A 16,773-nucleotide genomic window follows, 5' to 3' on the forward strand; every position below is an offset into this window, starting at 1 on the left:
AGATGACTTCGATTTTTGGATTTGATTTATTAATAATATAATAATTTGCTAATATAAATAAAAACTTATCTAATTTGAATAGTACATGATTAATATAATTGTACGTATGCCCTAAAATCATTGGTTAATTCTTTTATAACAGAGTAGTTGACAAAAACTAGTCTTATACTGTCAGAAACGTACACGCAAAATGTTGAGGATACATATTTTTAACATCCATTATTCACGTTTGGTGCAAAGTGAAAATAATTTCCACTTTAGTTTAAAGTATACTTTCTCTAGGGAGTTTAAATTTATTTTCTTGCTTCGTTTGCGGCTCTAATATCTTCTACCATCTGCGTTTTCTTTACTGTGAATCATGTACAAGCCTGTCGGGCATCGTAGTATATACGTATATATATTGTACATATATTCTTACAGAGATCTACATTCTACGGAGAAATTTATATATATTTCTACCGGTTTTTTAAATGTAATTATCTATTTTTCATAATAAAGTTTTTGATATACTTAAGGTATATTTTTGAAAACCAAACTAAAATAGTTGCATACAAGTGTACAAATAAGCCTCGATGATGCCTTGAAAAGAAGATATAAATTAATAACAAAGTCAAAGTCAAAAATCCTTTATTCATATAGGTAACGTAATGTATACTTATGAACGTCAAAAAAAAGAAATATCCATTAAATGCATCTAATTTTACATTTACAGCCAGTTCTCAAATCAATAAAGGAAAACAAATACTTTATATACAATTGTATATTATTTTCAAGTGTGCGTAGTTATTAGTTTAGCTTAATATAAAACAATTGTAGTATTTATTTTACAGTAACATATGCTATATACAATCAAAACCGTTGACGACATCGTTTTGATCAACATATCGGTTATATTGACCAAAATTAAAGGTCCAGGTTGAATTCTATTCTATTAGGTACTTAATAACAACGTCATTGGCTGTTACGACTGTCGGTTTTAACGATCAAATATGTGTAGTCCGTTCGATGTCGTTATAACAGATTTTGACTGTATTCTTAATATTATAAAACTAATAACAATGTTTGTTATTTCCCCTGTAACAAGTCAGTCATGTACAAAATACTATTTAAAATACTCATAGCCTCTTCATTTTTCTTTTACTTCCGGTTTGGTTTCTGAAAACAAAATGTTGTTTCATCTTCTGCACTCAAAAACTCGGAACCTCTAAGAACTCACGAGGTCTGATCGAATGAAGTATTTCCGATGGGATAGTAGTTGGTTCATAATGGTAGGACATAGAAAATAGTGCCTTAAACGTGTGTACTTAACAAAATAGTTGAGTAAAGAGTGCTGACTAAATATTTGCTCCAAAAAATTTTGTGGGCAAAGACAAGAAAATATATTATTTATTATACTATATATATGAGTCAAATACAATTAAGTTGCCTCCCTGGCAGAGGAGCAATAGACACTCGAGCCATCGGCGCATAACAATAAACATGCCAGGGATTTAATCAGCTATATGCCAATTTTTAGTGTTCAACACAACTTTGTGAACGTAAAATGAAAAAATAACATAAGATGGTAAAAGTATGAGACAATCAAAGAGTTGAAAGTGTGAAAAATTACAAGCTTTAATAAAAAATATGCTTACTTACCAATATCATTTTCCTCCGATTCGTTCCAAGGTTGTTTTTCAGATGTTGTGAATAAAATAAAGAAGAGATTGGTAAAGAAGTACACAGCTGACGCTAAGAAGAATACTTTACGCCATTCAGTTGGGTCCGACTGAAAAGTGACATTATGTACAAACAACTTTTTCTATGAAGACAGTGACATTCTCTTACAGCTATATTTTAATAAGTACGTACCCGCTGTAGGTACTTTCAACCGATGCGTAAACCCTATAACCGGCTCTTTTTGCTTTTAAATTTAATTTGATGTATGACATGGCTATTTACACACTTAGTTAATCATAATGTATAAATACGCGCCCTTGCGATGTAAATAAAAAAAACGTGGCTTTTACCTTTAGATCATGTTCAGATGGCCAAATTGTATTTTTTCATTAAATTATCGCGACTAGACATCGTGGTATTACGTACCACCGCACACAGAGATAAAGTCTCAAGACGCAGGCGAACGCGCGTTTATACACATTAAGTGCTCTTTTCTCGGATTCGAGTGGAGCGGAGTCATAGTAACGGTGCCGCCCACTCGGATCCATGCAAAAACATTCATATTTACTTAATCAAAATTAGCCATAAAAAGTTTTGGTGTCCGGCTATTACTTTGTATCTATTGTTTAAGCATTCCATGTCTTAATAGATATGTAACGTCCGTTTTTCTGTTGAGCGCGCGCTTCCATTGTGGATGCACTTTTTTGTTGCGACTTGTATCGTATTCGACTCTGAATATATGTAATATAACCACAAAATAATAGCTTTTTCTACGTTCATTTTCTAAGTACTATCGAAACAGACTGCGAGCTCACGCGCTGTAGATATTGTCATGTTACATACAAGGCCATATATTCTGTGATGAATTTTGAATGTGAATTTGAAGATCCATATAATTCCTACTCATCACATATTTAATTATTAAGTGCTTATAAATATATAAATAAAGATAATTTGTGTCAATTTATTTGTCTTTTGAAATTACCTCATCCTGAATGATGACACCACAAATTAGTGGAGCAATGATTGAAATTATATTAGCAATGCAATTTGAGACGCCCATAAGATTTGCACTGAAGTTTGGAGCCAAGTCGTTAAGTACCAGCTGAAAAGTAAGTATTATTATTTTCTTATTCTCTTATTACATTATTATATTACATCGCTGTATTTTAATACTTGTAGTGAAGAAATTGTCATATCTCCATATTTATGATATAAAATCAATATAAGAAATTTAATTCGTAACAAACACTCAATAAATAGTTAATTTAGATACTCCTTCGTGTATTTTTTTAAAGGATTTTATCGTCTTACCATGTATCCCGTGTAGGTTCCAGCATTGATGCCCACAGATACTGTAAGCATCACTACTGCCAATGTCAAGTTTCCTTCTGGGATATAGGATAAGCCAATCAGAGCTACTGCGGGACCCCAAAGACCTGTCGAAGAAAATTACTTGAGCGTCGCAATTCAGGGCTTGTACATGTTTTTAATTGCATAACTTAAGTAGATATTTTTTGTGCTTATTAGGCGGGTCCAAACAAAGCAAGCAGCTTCACGAGGCATTTGCGCAAAGCAGTTCGGTAAGTGTGGATGTGCTTCGGCTGAGTGCGCGCGAGCTGCCATGGGCGAACTACCAAGCGCCCGAGCTATCGAATGTCGCCTTTTTGATTTGTTCAAAGGCGCCTTATTCGTTTGCAGCGCGTAATCTGGAGGCTCGGACTTACCGCGCGCGGCCGCCTCGCGATGAGCCTGATCCTCCGCCTAATCATGATTAGTAAGACCTTATATCCAATTATACTTTTGACTCACTTTCAAATAGGTAATTGTTTTATTATGGAACAATATAGTGCACGTGAGTATTCAGTGCTGAACAGTGAGTGAAAAACAACAGAACACAAGACCAGTGTCTTCCCTCTAATAGACTGTAAGTAGTGGTAATTGACACTTTCTTATGTTAAAAATGCTTATAAATAAATTATTTTAAATTACTTATTAGTCTTGAGTTAGATTAGCTCATATTGCTCCATTATGTCTTAGTAAAGACATTTCATTCTTACCCTTAAACAACATAATTTTTTTATATATATTTATGTTTGTAGTATAGTATACCTATAGTATTTGACAGTTTTCTTGTATTGGAAACACTCAACCATTTTTTCCTGACTATAATATCAGTCATAATTCCCATAGGAAAGCTTAGTGCATACATAGCAAGATATGGAAGCGAAGATAGTACTCCGTTCTGAAAAGAAAAAGACATTATGTACAGATTTGGTTGACACGAATGATGTAAACTTGTTAATCAGTCAAAAGTCCAAATTAAAATAAACTTCATTTATTTTTGTTTAGTGGAAATTTTCTTGAAGGTGGAAAAATAAAAACATTACATTTTTGCAAATTGCATAAAGTTCCGGATCACGTATGAGGTTGCAAACTTTGTAAATCCATCAGAATAGATGTTTTCGAAGTTTGCAACCAAGTTTCAAAACTTTTGTAATTATTCCGAGACCACCTTACTCGAAAAAATGACCACGAATTAAAAATAATTATAAATAAACATGTTCCGGTCAACGTAAAAGGTTGCAAATTTATACAATCGTTCGGTATATTTTTCCGATATATGTGTCAAATTTGCAGAACTTTTGGAACGTTTTCATTCAGTTTAATTAAAAAAACCATTAATTTTCGATAACAAAAAATGTTCCGTACACTTAGATTGGTTGCAAATTTAATAAGTTAAATTTATATATTATTATTATATTAATAAATTCCAAGTTTGCAGAACTTTTGGAATTTTTTTCACGACCATACAGCAAAAATTAATTTAATTGCAATTAAATTAATTCCGCAGTTAACGTACCTGAGTCAAATTCATGCCAAGTACTTTGGCCATGTACGTTGGCATTTCAGTCATTAGGGTAAAGAAACCCCAGTTTTGACCACAGTGCCCGATGACAGCGGCCCAGAGTGGTAAGCATAGTAGAATCTTGGACCAAGGAGTTTTAACTCGCTGGAAGGTAATTTAAAAACATTAACTTAGTCTGCCAAATAGAACTTTTAAGTTGAAATAAAGTTTCAAAATTTGTTACGCTTCTACACTTAATATAGGGTGTTTTGATGATATTTTAGAAATATGGCATACTCTTCGCTAACTTTATGATAATTTATAAGTTAAAAATATAAATTACCTTTGGTTCTTGCACTCTTCCCAAAGAGGTGCGAATGTATAAAGACTCTTCCTTAGATATATATTTTGAATCCTCAGGTCTTCCAGCGCCGATAAATAAGTATATAATTGTCCAAATGATCCCGAGTGCTCCATTAGTGTAAAATATTGCCTGCCAACCCCAAGCCTCTGCCAGGAAACCCGCTGCCATAAGTTGTAGGGCGATACCAAGTTGAGCCCCTGGAATTTAAAATCTATGAAAATTTTTTTAATTAAAACCGATTGATTTTCATTACTATTATTAAAAGAGAGGTTTTTAAAATTTAGTGTAATTAAATTATTCTAATAATATTCATGTCATGATAGGTATAAATATTTTTACCAGCATAAATAATTGTTGTCAATGTTCCCTTCTCTTCTATTGGTATCCATTGACTGACTAGATGATGCATAGAGGGATACACAAAAGCTTGCGTCAGACCTTGAAGAGTTCTGCATACAATGACCATTTGCCATCCACCCTAAAAATAATGAATGTATATAAATATACATTTAAATTAAGAAGTTATCTGAATAACCTTATATGATTCTATATAGCATCACATTCCAATAAATATTGGTTTAGAAAATAAAATTAGTGTATGATAAATATGTGTTAAAATAATAATTTATTAATGTTACGCTATGAACAGCTCCTGCTTTGATGATTGAAAGAACAGAAGAACGGAGTATATAATTGCCCTAATAAGTTACAACTTACGATCTGCGCCAAAATTGGCATAAACAATGAGATCAGAGAGTTCACAGAAACTGAGATGGTGATCAGCACTTTCCCTCCAAATCTCCTCGCTAGTTCACCTCCAGGAACCTGCAGAAACACGTAGCCCCAGAAGAATGATGATAGGATCATAGACTGGATACTATAGCTCCAGTCGAAATACTGAAAGAGAACCATACAGTTTGCATGTAATCGAAGAATATAGCAAAAAGGTTTTACGGCCAATAGTATATCAGGGAATAACAGTAACAGATTGCATTCGGATATTATTTTACTTTTTTTTATTTTTTTTCATTGAGGGGAATGCATTTCCGCACAGAGTGTGGGGCTCGCTCTAAAAACCCTACCCACTAAACCCCTCCCACCAATCACGTCACTGTTGGGGTAACTTGGGGTCGCGTAAGCAGAGCACAGTGAGTGTGAGGAACGTCCTTGAGTTGTTATGGAACTGACCTCTGTGATCAACCCTTTGGTTAAGGCCATCGTGCGATATTTTTAAACTAATCTTTATATATTTACAATCTGTTCAAAAAATTAACTAAATTGAGGTCAATCGATGTTCATATGTTTAATTCAACATCATAATAAAATTATGCATAAACATGTCTTCTAGAGTTATATAGTGAGGACCAGTATAGCTGGGTCGAACACGTTATTATGTGAAAAGGTCAAAACAAGTTAGCTTGTAAAAAAAAATCTTGTTGATAAACAATTGACTAACTCCTTTAGAAGGCACGAGGATTGCAGAGTTGTCTCGTTAACCTCCATAAAATACTCGATTTATACTTTGCAAAGAGATAAATTAAGAAATGGTAATATGGTAAATTTATATGTTTGAAATAAAATTTGATTTTTATTATTACTAATAGCCAGCCAAGATGTGGGTTTCGTTTTTACTTTTGTTTGCAAATACGATTTTTTTTTACATTACGCCGATTCTGGTACAGGCTTTGTAGTGGTCATTCGAAGGTTTGTTTCTATTAAGGAAATATAAAATTAAATATGTTTGATATAAATTCTCTCTATTCGATTCTCGGTGTATAATAATAAACGCCTGCTTTGTTACAACAATAACTAAGTATATTTCCAACACTTCTTATCCTTAAACAACCACACAGCTTACAATTTAACGTCCGTCTTCGTCAAGCGGATCGGTCCGAATAACCTCACTTATTTTAGATCGTATCAAGACTACCCTTCATTATGTTTGTCACTGTCGGTATCGAGTCAATCAACTAACTTACATCGAGTAAAACATATTAAACAAATACAATCATCAAATAATCTATACTGTAAATTATAAATATTAATTATAAACATAATAAAATTGTAAAGTAATAACATATCATCATAAATTCGTTACATCGTGAATCAAGTACAATCATCAAAATAAAGTAGCTTGTAAATTGAATATAAATATTATTTAAAAATAAACGTGATTTAAATAATAAATTTGTAAAATAATAACAAGTAATCTTAAATTCATTACATTCGGCCGTCCGACTACGTGCGATCTCCTGACGCACGGTATATAATCATGGTAAGGTTTTATAAATTCAAATAAGTACACTAACAAAATATTTTAGTTTCATGTGACCTAATTGTAACCTATCTATACATTTGGTTTTTATCAATTATTCATTACATTCATATAATCATGGTAAGCTTTTATAAATTCAAATAAGTACACTAACAAAATATTTTAGTTTCATGTGACCTAATTGTAACGTATCTATACATTTGGTTTTTATCAATTATTCATTACATTCGGCTATTATTTTCTTATTTTGGACGTTGGGGGGAGAAGCTGGAAGACTGCTTGCGTTTCTTCTTTGATCACTTTTTGTGTCTCTTAGACTTAGTTGCTGCTTTGGTGGACGATCGTGAACGCTTTCTCTGAAGTTCGTCATTACGAGTAGGCGAGCCTTCGGGAGTCATCGCTTCATCAGTATTCATAACTCAAAAATAAAATATCATTTTATCATGTTAGTATATCAATTCATTGTCTAAACGTACTGAAACTATATGGATATTTTTAAAACATTTCAAAATTAAGTATTTAAAGAAATAAACTTCATTTATTTGAAATTAATCCTTGACTGAAAACAAAATACAATAATGATCCTTTAACGTTGAAGCGCCCTAAGGGGCACGAAGTATTCTATAGGCATACTTAACTTCTTATTTCAGCACGTTTTTCTTCTTCTAGGTACACATGACCTCTACTCCAACATACTACACGCTCACAGAGACATACATAGCCTCGAGTATCTAAAGCACACATGGCTCGATAGGCATACATAGCCTCTAGTAGCTGAAGCACACTTGGCTTCCTATTGTAGGCACACATAACCTCTAACAACTGAGCACACATGGCTCGATAGGCATACATAGCCCCTCGTAGCTGAAGCACACTTGGCTTCCTATTGTAGGTACACATAACCTCTCACGACTAAGCACACATGGCTCGATAGGCATACATAGCCCCTAGTAGCTGAAGCACACTTGGCTTCCTATTGTAGGTACACATAACCTCTAACGACTAAGCGCACGTGGCTCGATAGGCATACATAGCCTCTAGTAGCTAAATTACACTTGGTTTCCTATTGTAGGCACACATAACCTCTAACTAATAAGCACATATGGCTTGCTATTGTAGGCACACATAGCCTCTAACTCAAATCAAAATTTATTTATTCAATTTAGATACGACTTAGGGTATGCTTATGAATATCAAAAACGTTTACAAAATTCGCGAAAGAGCAAAACTATGCCATTCGTTCGCCAAACTAAGAGGAGGCCTTGTTCTAAGGAGAACGGGCAAGAAACTCAGCAAGTTTTACCCTCCCTCTATCTACATACAATAATTCAAAGGAAAATGTCATAAACTACAACGTCATTTAAGTTACATAAGTGAAAAAAATTAAATACAAATCTGTTCTGTGATTTACCACATTCACCATTACATACATGTTCACAACACTTCCAAGATTACAAAACAAATTATAACAATATAATTAGAACTATTTCCAAGCGTTTTTATCTTCTAGATAGTCATTAACTGTGTAACGTAATTATAGGTGTTTGTGAAGAAAAAAAAAAAATATCCGCAATCTCTGAGCTTCTTATCATCTACCTTTAAAAATAATGAATTATTAAGGGATTTAAGGTTTTCCAGTTTCTCTATAAATTATGATATTCCAAGTAGTTTTAATTTTATTACTTGAATTCTTAATTTTCTTACGTATATGCAAGGCCTTTTTATATTTACAGACTTTTCTAAAAGTTTTGGAATAATTTCTGACATATTTTATAAACACTGCGTTGTGATTATATTTTTTTTTGAATGCATATAATTCATATAGCCTATTCCTACTCTTATAAATACCACTCGTGGCCCAGTCATCAAACTTGATATTTTTGTTGCACTTTGCAGTCTAATGGGTAAACTAAATCAAACTCATTTTGAATAACATTTAAAAAAAATCTTTTGCATTGACTCTCCGAATTATTTAGAATTGAGTAATCTAACAACACAGCACAAACCTTGGAATTAACGTTATGCCTAAAACTTTCAATGCGACTTTTTGTGAAGGGTTGATATTTAACGTGCTTGCCTTAATCTAATATTTTATCAGAGAAGCCAACTATCAGACCACAATGGTCAGAAGTAAGGTTTGTTATTACTGATTTAGAAACACATTTGTCACTCAAAAATATGTTATCTAAACAAGTCGCTGAATGGGAGGTGATTCTAGTTGGTTCAGAGAATTGGTTTACAAAATTCAAACATTTAAAAATTGAAATAAATCTAGTGCTTACTGAAGTACTTTCAAGTATGTTTAGGTTAAGGTCTCCGTAAATATACATCTTCCATTACTGACTCAAATTTGTAGTAATCCCCGGAAGGGGGCCTGTACACGCATACTATAACATAATTCTCCAGTTCTACACAAGATAATTCAATAACACATTCAATTGATAGACTTACAATATCCTTACGATCTTTGTATTTGACACTACTATTTACTAATATTAATGAACCTCCACGAATAGTATACATATAATATACATACACAATTGAAAGTTGTCAATGACAACAGTTTCATAACTTCTTAGCTAATGTTCTGTCATGTAAATAACTTCAATTTCGCGACTTTTTGTAAACAGTTCTAATTCTAATTAATTGCCAGCCAAACCTTGTACATTTTGATAAACAATTCTTAATAAAACTGGCTTGGCTTTTGTCTTAGGTCCTAGTTTAAATTTGTAAAAAGTACATTTTTCGTGGCAGTTTTACTATGTGTCACGGATACCTTTTTATTATAATCACAATCATATTTCTTTACCAATTTGACAGTTTCTTTAAAATTATATGCTATAACAGCTTAGCAATTTGTTCTTTTTTATTTTATAAGAAAGATACAATGTATATCTTTGGTCAGTGTAAATTTAGTATTTAGTAGTTTAATAAGAAACTTGTTTCAATCAAAATATAAAAAAATACGTCACTATGAAGACATGTCAGATGGTGCATAAATTGATTTAAATTATAAATCTGTCGATTAAATTTATAATCTTGCATATAGAAAGAACACAGTGTTATTTTACATTTTTTTTTCTGCCAAACTCCAAAAGTTAGTGATTGTTTGAGTAATGTGGGTTTTTTTATTCCCCATACTGTCAACACACAATAATATTAATTAAGAGCTGCTACCTACACAATGATAATTTAATATTTTATCTACAATCCCTTGGTAAGACATTCCAGGTAAACAAATAATGACATTTTGAGGTAACTCATACCCCAGTAACTGTCCCAGCCCATGCCCTAAGGCCTAACCTATCTGAAAATATGTAGGTATTATTATTTCTTTGAGTGTTTGAACTGCTTGTAGGATAAAACTCTGGCACGTGGGACTTTGGTGATGAATTATCTCTATTCAGCTGTGAAGGAACTTGGTCATTATAAATTAACTTATTACCTTGCTCAACAGCACAAGTACAATGCTTACTGGTGAGAGATGCATACCTCTCAGTACTATAATTACATAAATCAATGATGTCATGCCTTGCAGATACTTGGTAATCTATTTTTTTTTAACATGACATGATGATTATGACATTATTATTTATACATTGCTCCAGTTGATTAATTTTAATATTTAATTGTTTACTTATGCTCACATATGAACATTGACTTTCAATTACATTTTCTTTACAAGTTTTCCATTTCTGTTTTAATAATGTATGTTGTTGTCTTAGTAATAAGTGATGTTTCAAATAATTTTTCCTTTTAATTAATTTGTTGGTTTTTTTTTTTAATAAATTTACTAAGCCGGACATAATTTTTTTTAATTCTTTTCCTACTTGTAAATAGGGAACCGATTGGGTATGACTTATTGCACCCACAGATCAATATTGTTACATAGTTCATTTACAATACCTGGATCACAGCTTTTTAACTTACTGAACAAGCTCTGAGAGGCATTAGCTTCTATGGCAACCTTATTTTCAAGTATTTGGACAGTTTTATGTGCCTCTGACAAAGTTAATTCCAAGTCACTGGTGCAATTCAAAGCCTGTTCCTGAGTATCATAGCACTGTTTATAAGAGTCAATCCTGTAAATGCACACACTGATCCACAATATATTTATATTTCATATGTATTTCAGATAGTTCACATTTAAGTTCACTGTTTTTCCTAACAATATTCTGAATTCCCGTTCACTGTCCTCGCGTTCTTGCAGCAATCTATTATTGAGATCCTGCAATTTCTTCTGCTCCAACAAAGCCTGTTTCAGTCTCATTTCAATATCTTTAGTTGTGGCTTTGCGAGTCATTATTTGTGGTGTTATTGTTTTCTAGACTTAGATTGGGTCTTATGCCACTTCTGAATTGATATAAATTCTCTCTATTCGATTCTCGGTGTATAATAATAAACGCCTGCTTTGTTACAACAATAACTAAGTATATTTCCAACACTTCTTATCCTTAAACAACCACACAGCTTACAATTTAACGTCCGTCTTCGTCAAGCGGATCGGTCCGAATAACCTCACTTATTTTAGATCGTATCAAGACTACCCTTCATTATGTTTGTCACTGTCGGTATCGAGTCAATCAACTAACTTACATCGAGTAAAACATATTAAACAAATACAATCATCAAATAATCTATACTGTAAATTATAAATATTAATTATAAACATAATAAAATTGTAAAGTAATAACATATCATCATAAATTCGTTACATCGTGAATCAAGTACAATCATCAAAATAAAGTAGCTTGTAAATTGAATATAAATATTATTTAAAAATAAACGTGATTTAAATAATAAATTTGTAAAATAATAACAAGTAATCTTAAATTCATTACATGTTGATGTATAAAACTCACTTGTTTAAGTTCTAATTAAAATTTGGCTTTATTTTTTGAAAGTATATACTATTATAATATAATATTCGCTTAGCTCCTTCTCTATCTTCCTTTACATTTCTTCTGTACAAACATTATTTGTCCACATCGTATCCCTAACATTCGTACCTAACTTCTAACTGAAGTGAGACTGATCTTGATTTAGATATTCGTGATTCATGTGCCCTTTTTACTTATTGTTTTTCAGGGTCCCAGTATCAGTTTAGTATATTTTTTTTGTACCTGTTTAGTTTTTTCTTAATAACTATATGTAATATGTATTGTTGTACTTCTTGCCTACTACCTACCCTATGTAATAAGTACTATAATTTTTTTTTTGATTGTGTTCAATTTTTGTATTGTAATGTAACGAATAAATAAAATAAATATTTTTCACGGAGATCATGCAGCATGTTTCGTTAGTCATCTATTCCGTTCTTGGTGTCAAAAATGCGTATGTTATTATAGAATCAGAATCAAATACAATTACAGTTATGTTTACAACTCCGCATCTTTCAATTAGCTGTCAGGCGCTTTAATATCAACTTAAGTAGTCCACGTAAACACATGTTAAATACTAACGAATTTGTTGTATTACTGATAACGTATGTTTTTGAATCGTTGAGAGAACACTTATATCTACTCGCAACAATGCAATGCTTCAATATCCCACAAATCTTAACTATTTGCACGTTCAGACATGATCCAGATTCATAAAAAGCCATGCTGGCCTTTAATGAATCAGGATCAGGTCATACAGGAATTTTGTTAACATCAAAGACTTCTGTTTCCAATGTATGAGATATTTCATTTACATAGTACCTCTATTAATTTATTGTGTAGTTCGATGTTTTAATTACATTTTCTTTTTTACGTACGGTTTTATATTGTGCTTTAAAGTTTCTCGTTTTTTTCTTTTAACATAATGTATGCTTACATGCTAATATTAATAATGACCAAAAAATATAAATTTATTCCATTGGACGCTTAACCACTAACGTTACCGAAAGAAAGATATTGCAAAGTGCAAATTTTTATGGAATTACAACTTCCAACCCTTAGATAAATTGAAGATTCACTGTCATACTAATATCTCAAAATTGTACGTTTGTTCCAATCCACGTGATGTTCATAATATACTTTATATTATCTGAATGATGTTTTGATATTATATCAGCTCTTGAGAATACCTCTAATCTGATATTTTCAAGTCTTTTAGGCAGGAGACCATTGATAAAATAATCTTCAACTCTATATTGTCAATGTTTTTTTAAACGCGTAATAGTAAGATTGTCTCATTATTTTTCGATTATATGCCAATAATGAATCGAGGTAATAACTTAATTAAATAACGTCATCAATATTAAATTAGTAGTGCTTGAAGTTATATACCTAGGTTATATTATGTGTATAGATGACAAAGTGTAACAATACCCATGCCGGCCAAGACCGACTCTTAAACTCGTTAACTCCATCCTTTTACACAGAACTCCACCGTCAGCACGTAGCATTAAAAACCAAAGTGACACAAAAATGTGTCTTAAGACAAGGATAACCTCAGGCACTTTTAATATATAAATGTCAAATCCATATACACAAAGCCATTATTAACTTTCACCAAAGAACGAAACATGTGAAAGAATTTAGCGTCAAGCTTCAAGTTTTGCTTACGCCTGTTTGTGGCCAACCGCCATATTATCAAAGATAAAAGTCAATAATTAAGAATATATTTTCATTTATCAATGGAAATTTTGCAGTTAATACTTGAGATCGTAAAATGCCCACTTATAATTTTAAAATGATAACCTTTGATTTTACCACGCTTAACCTATTGATATCTAATGTGTGAACGTCGTAATAGAATAGATAAAAGCTATTTTGTTTGTAAATTTTGTATACTATTATTAAACTAATTTTATAATTACTTTGACTCTTATAATCACAGTTAGTTTTTTTTGTATTTAGTAAAAATATATAGGTTCATAACTCAATAAACAATGAACTAAAATTCGAAAGAGAAAGGATATTTGATTAGCTCAAAGCAAACTTTCGATATAAGAACAAGTTTAACATGGATGCGATTTTTGACAATAATAGTTGCGACAATATTATGTAGTCTTGCTTTCATGTCAATGGTGCAGATGTATTCCCTATGTATAGTGTGGGTCTACAGAACTAACTTACCGTAGCATTTTTGGAATCGGTCATGTCAACAATTGCCATACTGATGTTGACACGCATACTGAATGCCAGCAGCATAGCCAAGAATAGAAGGAAAGTCTGAACATGGCGTACACCTAGACCCCCTAAAAAAATTCTCGATATTAAAACATATAATCACATTTATTGCATCAAGGACATTTTTGACGTACGGATCAGACTTAGTGGTAGGATTAATTATAGTTTCTGAAAGCGCGAAGTGTGACTCCCGAATGTCAAAATTTTTATTTATATATATATACATACATACTAAGGACTAAACCATGATTCTGAATCTGTGGGTAAGATACGCCGTTTTTATGTCCACAATTTTTCTTGTTCGTCTGGTGCGAACAAAAATTCCTAAAAAAATCTAATCAACCTAAAGCTATATAAAGCAAATGCCGTGGGCAGTAGGAAAAGAAAATACTTCGATACAACTATGTATTTGTTATCGACATCGTTCCTTATATTTTACATTTTCCTCAATTAAAAAACTAAAGAGGAAATAAGAACAAAAGGAAATGTATTTATTGAATTCTTACAATTTCCAATAGTTTTGCAAAAATAAAATACTGATTTAATTACAAAGTAGTACTTGTTTTACAATGTGCTATCGGCTAATAAAATGATCTGCGATCTGTATGTTTGTAACGAAATTAGTCAAAAACTACTGGACTGATATAAAACTCTCACCATTAGTGGCCACTAACCCTGAGTAACCTAGTAATATTTATTTCCATAATATTTTAAAACATAACAGTATATTATTCATTTCATAATATTACCATAGTTATCTAAACAAATTTATGATAGATTTAATGGACTTAAAACAAGAAAATAACAGAATAACGTAAATAAATATTTAAGCGTTAATGTTATATTGTATGTTTGGCTATTGTAGTATTATGACAATATAATGATAGTCACTCAGGCAATTCTACTTAAGTAAATGCCGTCTGTGTGGTGGTCTTCCTTTGCATTTAGTTGTTTTATAAAGAATACGTAATGCTATAAAACAAACAATCAAATACCATATACCTTAGTTTTTTATTGTTAAACAAGTTTTTTAAAATTTATAGTTAGTGAAAGTAACGTTGACAAAGATGTAGGTACAAAACTCCTTAAAAACGATTTAGCAACTTACGGGGTCTAAGATTTTCGCCTTCTGATTTAACAGCCATTTTTTTTTATCTTATTTAATTTTTATCATGGCACGCGCACGACCGATACTAAACCGATCTTTATGTCAACTGGCAAAACAATGTGATGATAAAATTTAATACATCTAAAACTGGTATTTAAAGTTACTAACGATTAGTTAATTTCCGACATGCGAATATCGACTTTGTCGCTAGTGTCTGTTAATGTTATGATAACGTGAGAAAATGTAATGTTTAGTTGGTATTGTGTTAGCTGAACCTACACAGTTCGGTGTTTGAGAATTATTTTTTGGTATACTTTTAGGTTAGGATTTTTCGGTTGAGTGCATAGGTGACGTCATCATGAGCCAATGTAATAATATTAATAATTCTAAATATGTTGAAAATTTAAATACCTCAATATGTACCTATGGTACCTATGGAATGGAATAAATTGTATTTTTGCATATCCTTAAATCTTTGCAAAACTAGGAGCTATCGAATAGATAATAACCTTATACTTGTGTATACTTATTGTTGAATCAAGCTTAAGCAATATCTTAAATACTTTGCAAAAGTTGCTTTCTCAGGGTCAGTCTGTTCAACAGCTGATATCAATATTTATACCTTATAAATATAGGCCTCGGGTTAACACGATTGCATAGCCACAGTAATTTTTTACTTCTTTTTACATACAAATTTTTTTCGTAATAATATATTATTTATACAAATTACTTATTATGTTTACTTATCGACGTCGTCACGGTGGCTGAACGGTGGATAAGATTAGAAGAATGCTCAAGACAGAGAGAGAGATGGGCCTCTTAAAAAACTAAATAACTACCTAAAATACTCTTAAAAAAAAAATTAATAATATTAAGTGTGTGTATATTTTGTACATGTTTCAAGGAATATCATATAATTTCACCAACATCACCTTGACACCTTGATGGCTGGAAGTCAGTCCGTTTACAAGGCATTTTCTTTTGCGAACTAGTGAAATGTGGAATCGAATCGCAGTGGGAGTCTTCCCGGAGAGATACGACCGCCAAATATTCAAATTCGAGGGTCCCTCCCTCCCTCTAAGGCCGGCAAAGAACCCACTAAAAATAGGTGTGTATGGGCTGCGATTACTGCCCTTTTTGGGCGTCCCGCAGGCTCGCTTAATTATTATTATATTTTATCCTAAGGAATACCTTAACTAAACAAATGTATACTGTTTAATCGCTGAGGCAATGTACCTTAAGAGTTATAACACCAACAATTGCTGACTGTATTGAGATAGGTGATATAGCGAACATCTGCCCTGCGATCACCGGTACACTATCTTTTAGTAGTTCTGTGCACTTAAAACCCGCGGCGTAAATGTTTCAAATCCAAACAGAACAACATCAAAGTTGGAGCAT

General features: G+C 32.0%; 1 protein-coding gene across 1 annotated transcript; it reads right to left on the reverse strand.

Moving 5' to 3' along the window:
- Positions 1 to 745: 745 nt before the first annotated feature.
- LOC110998788 (putative inorganic phosphate cotransporter) lies at positions 746 to 15,480 on the reverse strand. The gene is made up of 11 exons (XM_045634807.1): positions 15,373 to 15,480; positions 14,211 to 14,332; positions 5,589 to 5,768; positions 5,211 to 5,349; positions 4,851 to 5,068; positions 4,523 to 4,672; positions 3,772 to 3,904; positions 2,974 to 3,098; positions 2,645 to 2,764; positions 1,639 to 1,768; positions 746 to 1,155 (listed from the first exon to the last, which is right to left on the reverse strand). The coding sequence occupies exons 1-11, from the start codon at positions 15,407 to 15,409 to the stop codon at positions 1,127 to 1,129; spliced, it is 1,383 nt and encodes a 460-aa protein (XP_045490763.1). The 5' UTR covers positions 15,410 to 15,480; the 3' UTR covers positions 746 to 1,126.
- Between the last annotated feature and the right edge of the window lie 1,293 nt (positions 15,481 to 16,773).

The sequence above is a fragment of the Pieris rapae genome, chromosome 4, assembly GCF_905147795.1.
Source record: "Pieris rapae chromosome 4, ilPieRapa1.1, whole genome shotgun sequence".
NCBI lineage: Eukaryota > Metazoa > Arthropoda > Insecta > Lepidoptera > Pieridae > Pieris > Pieris rapae.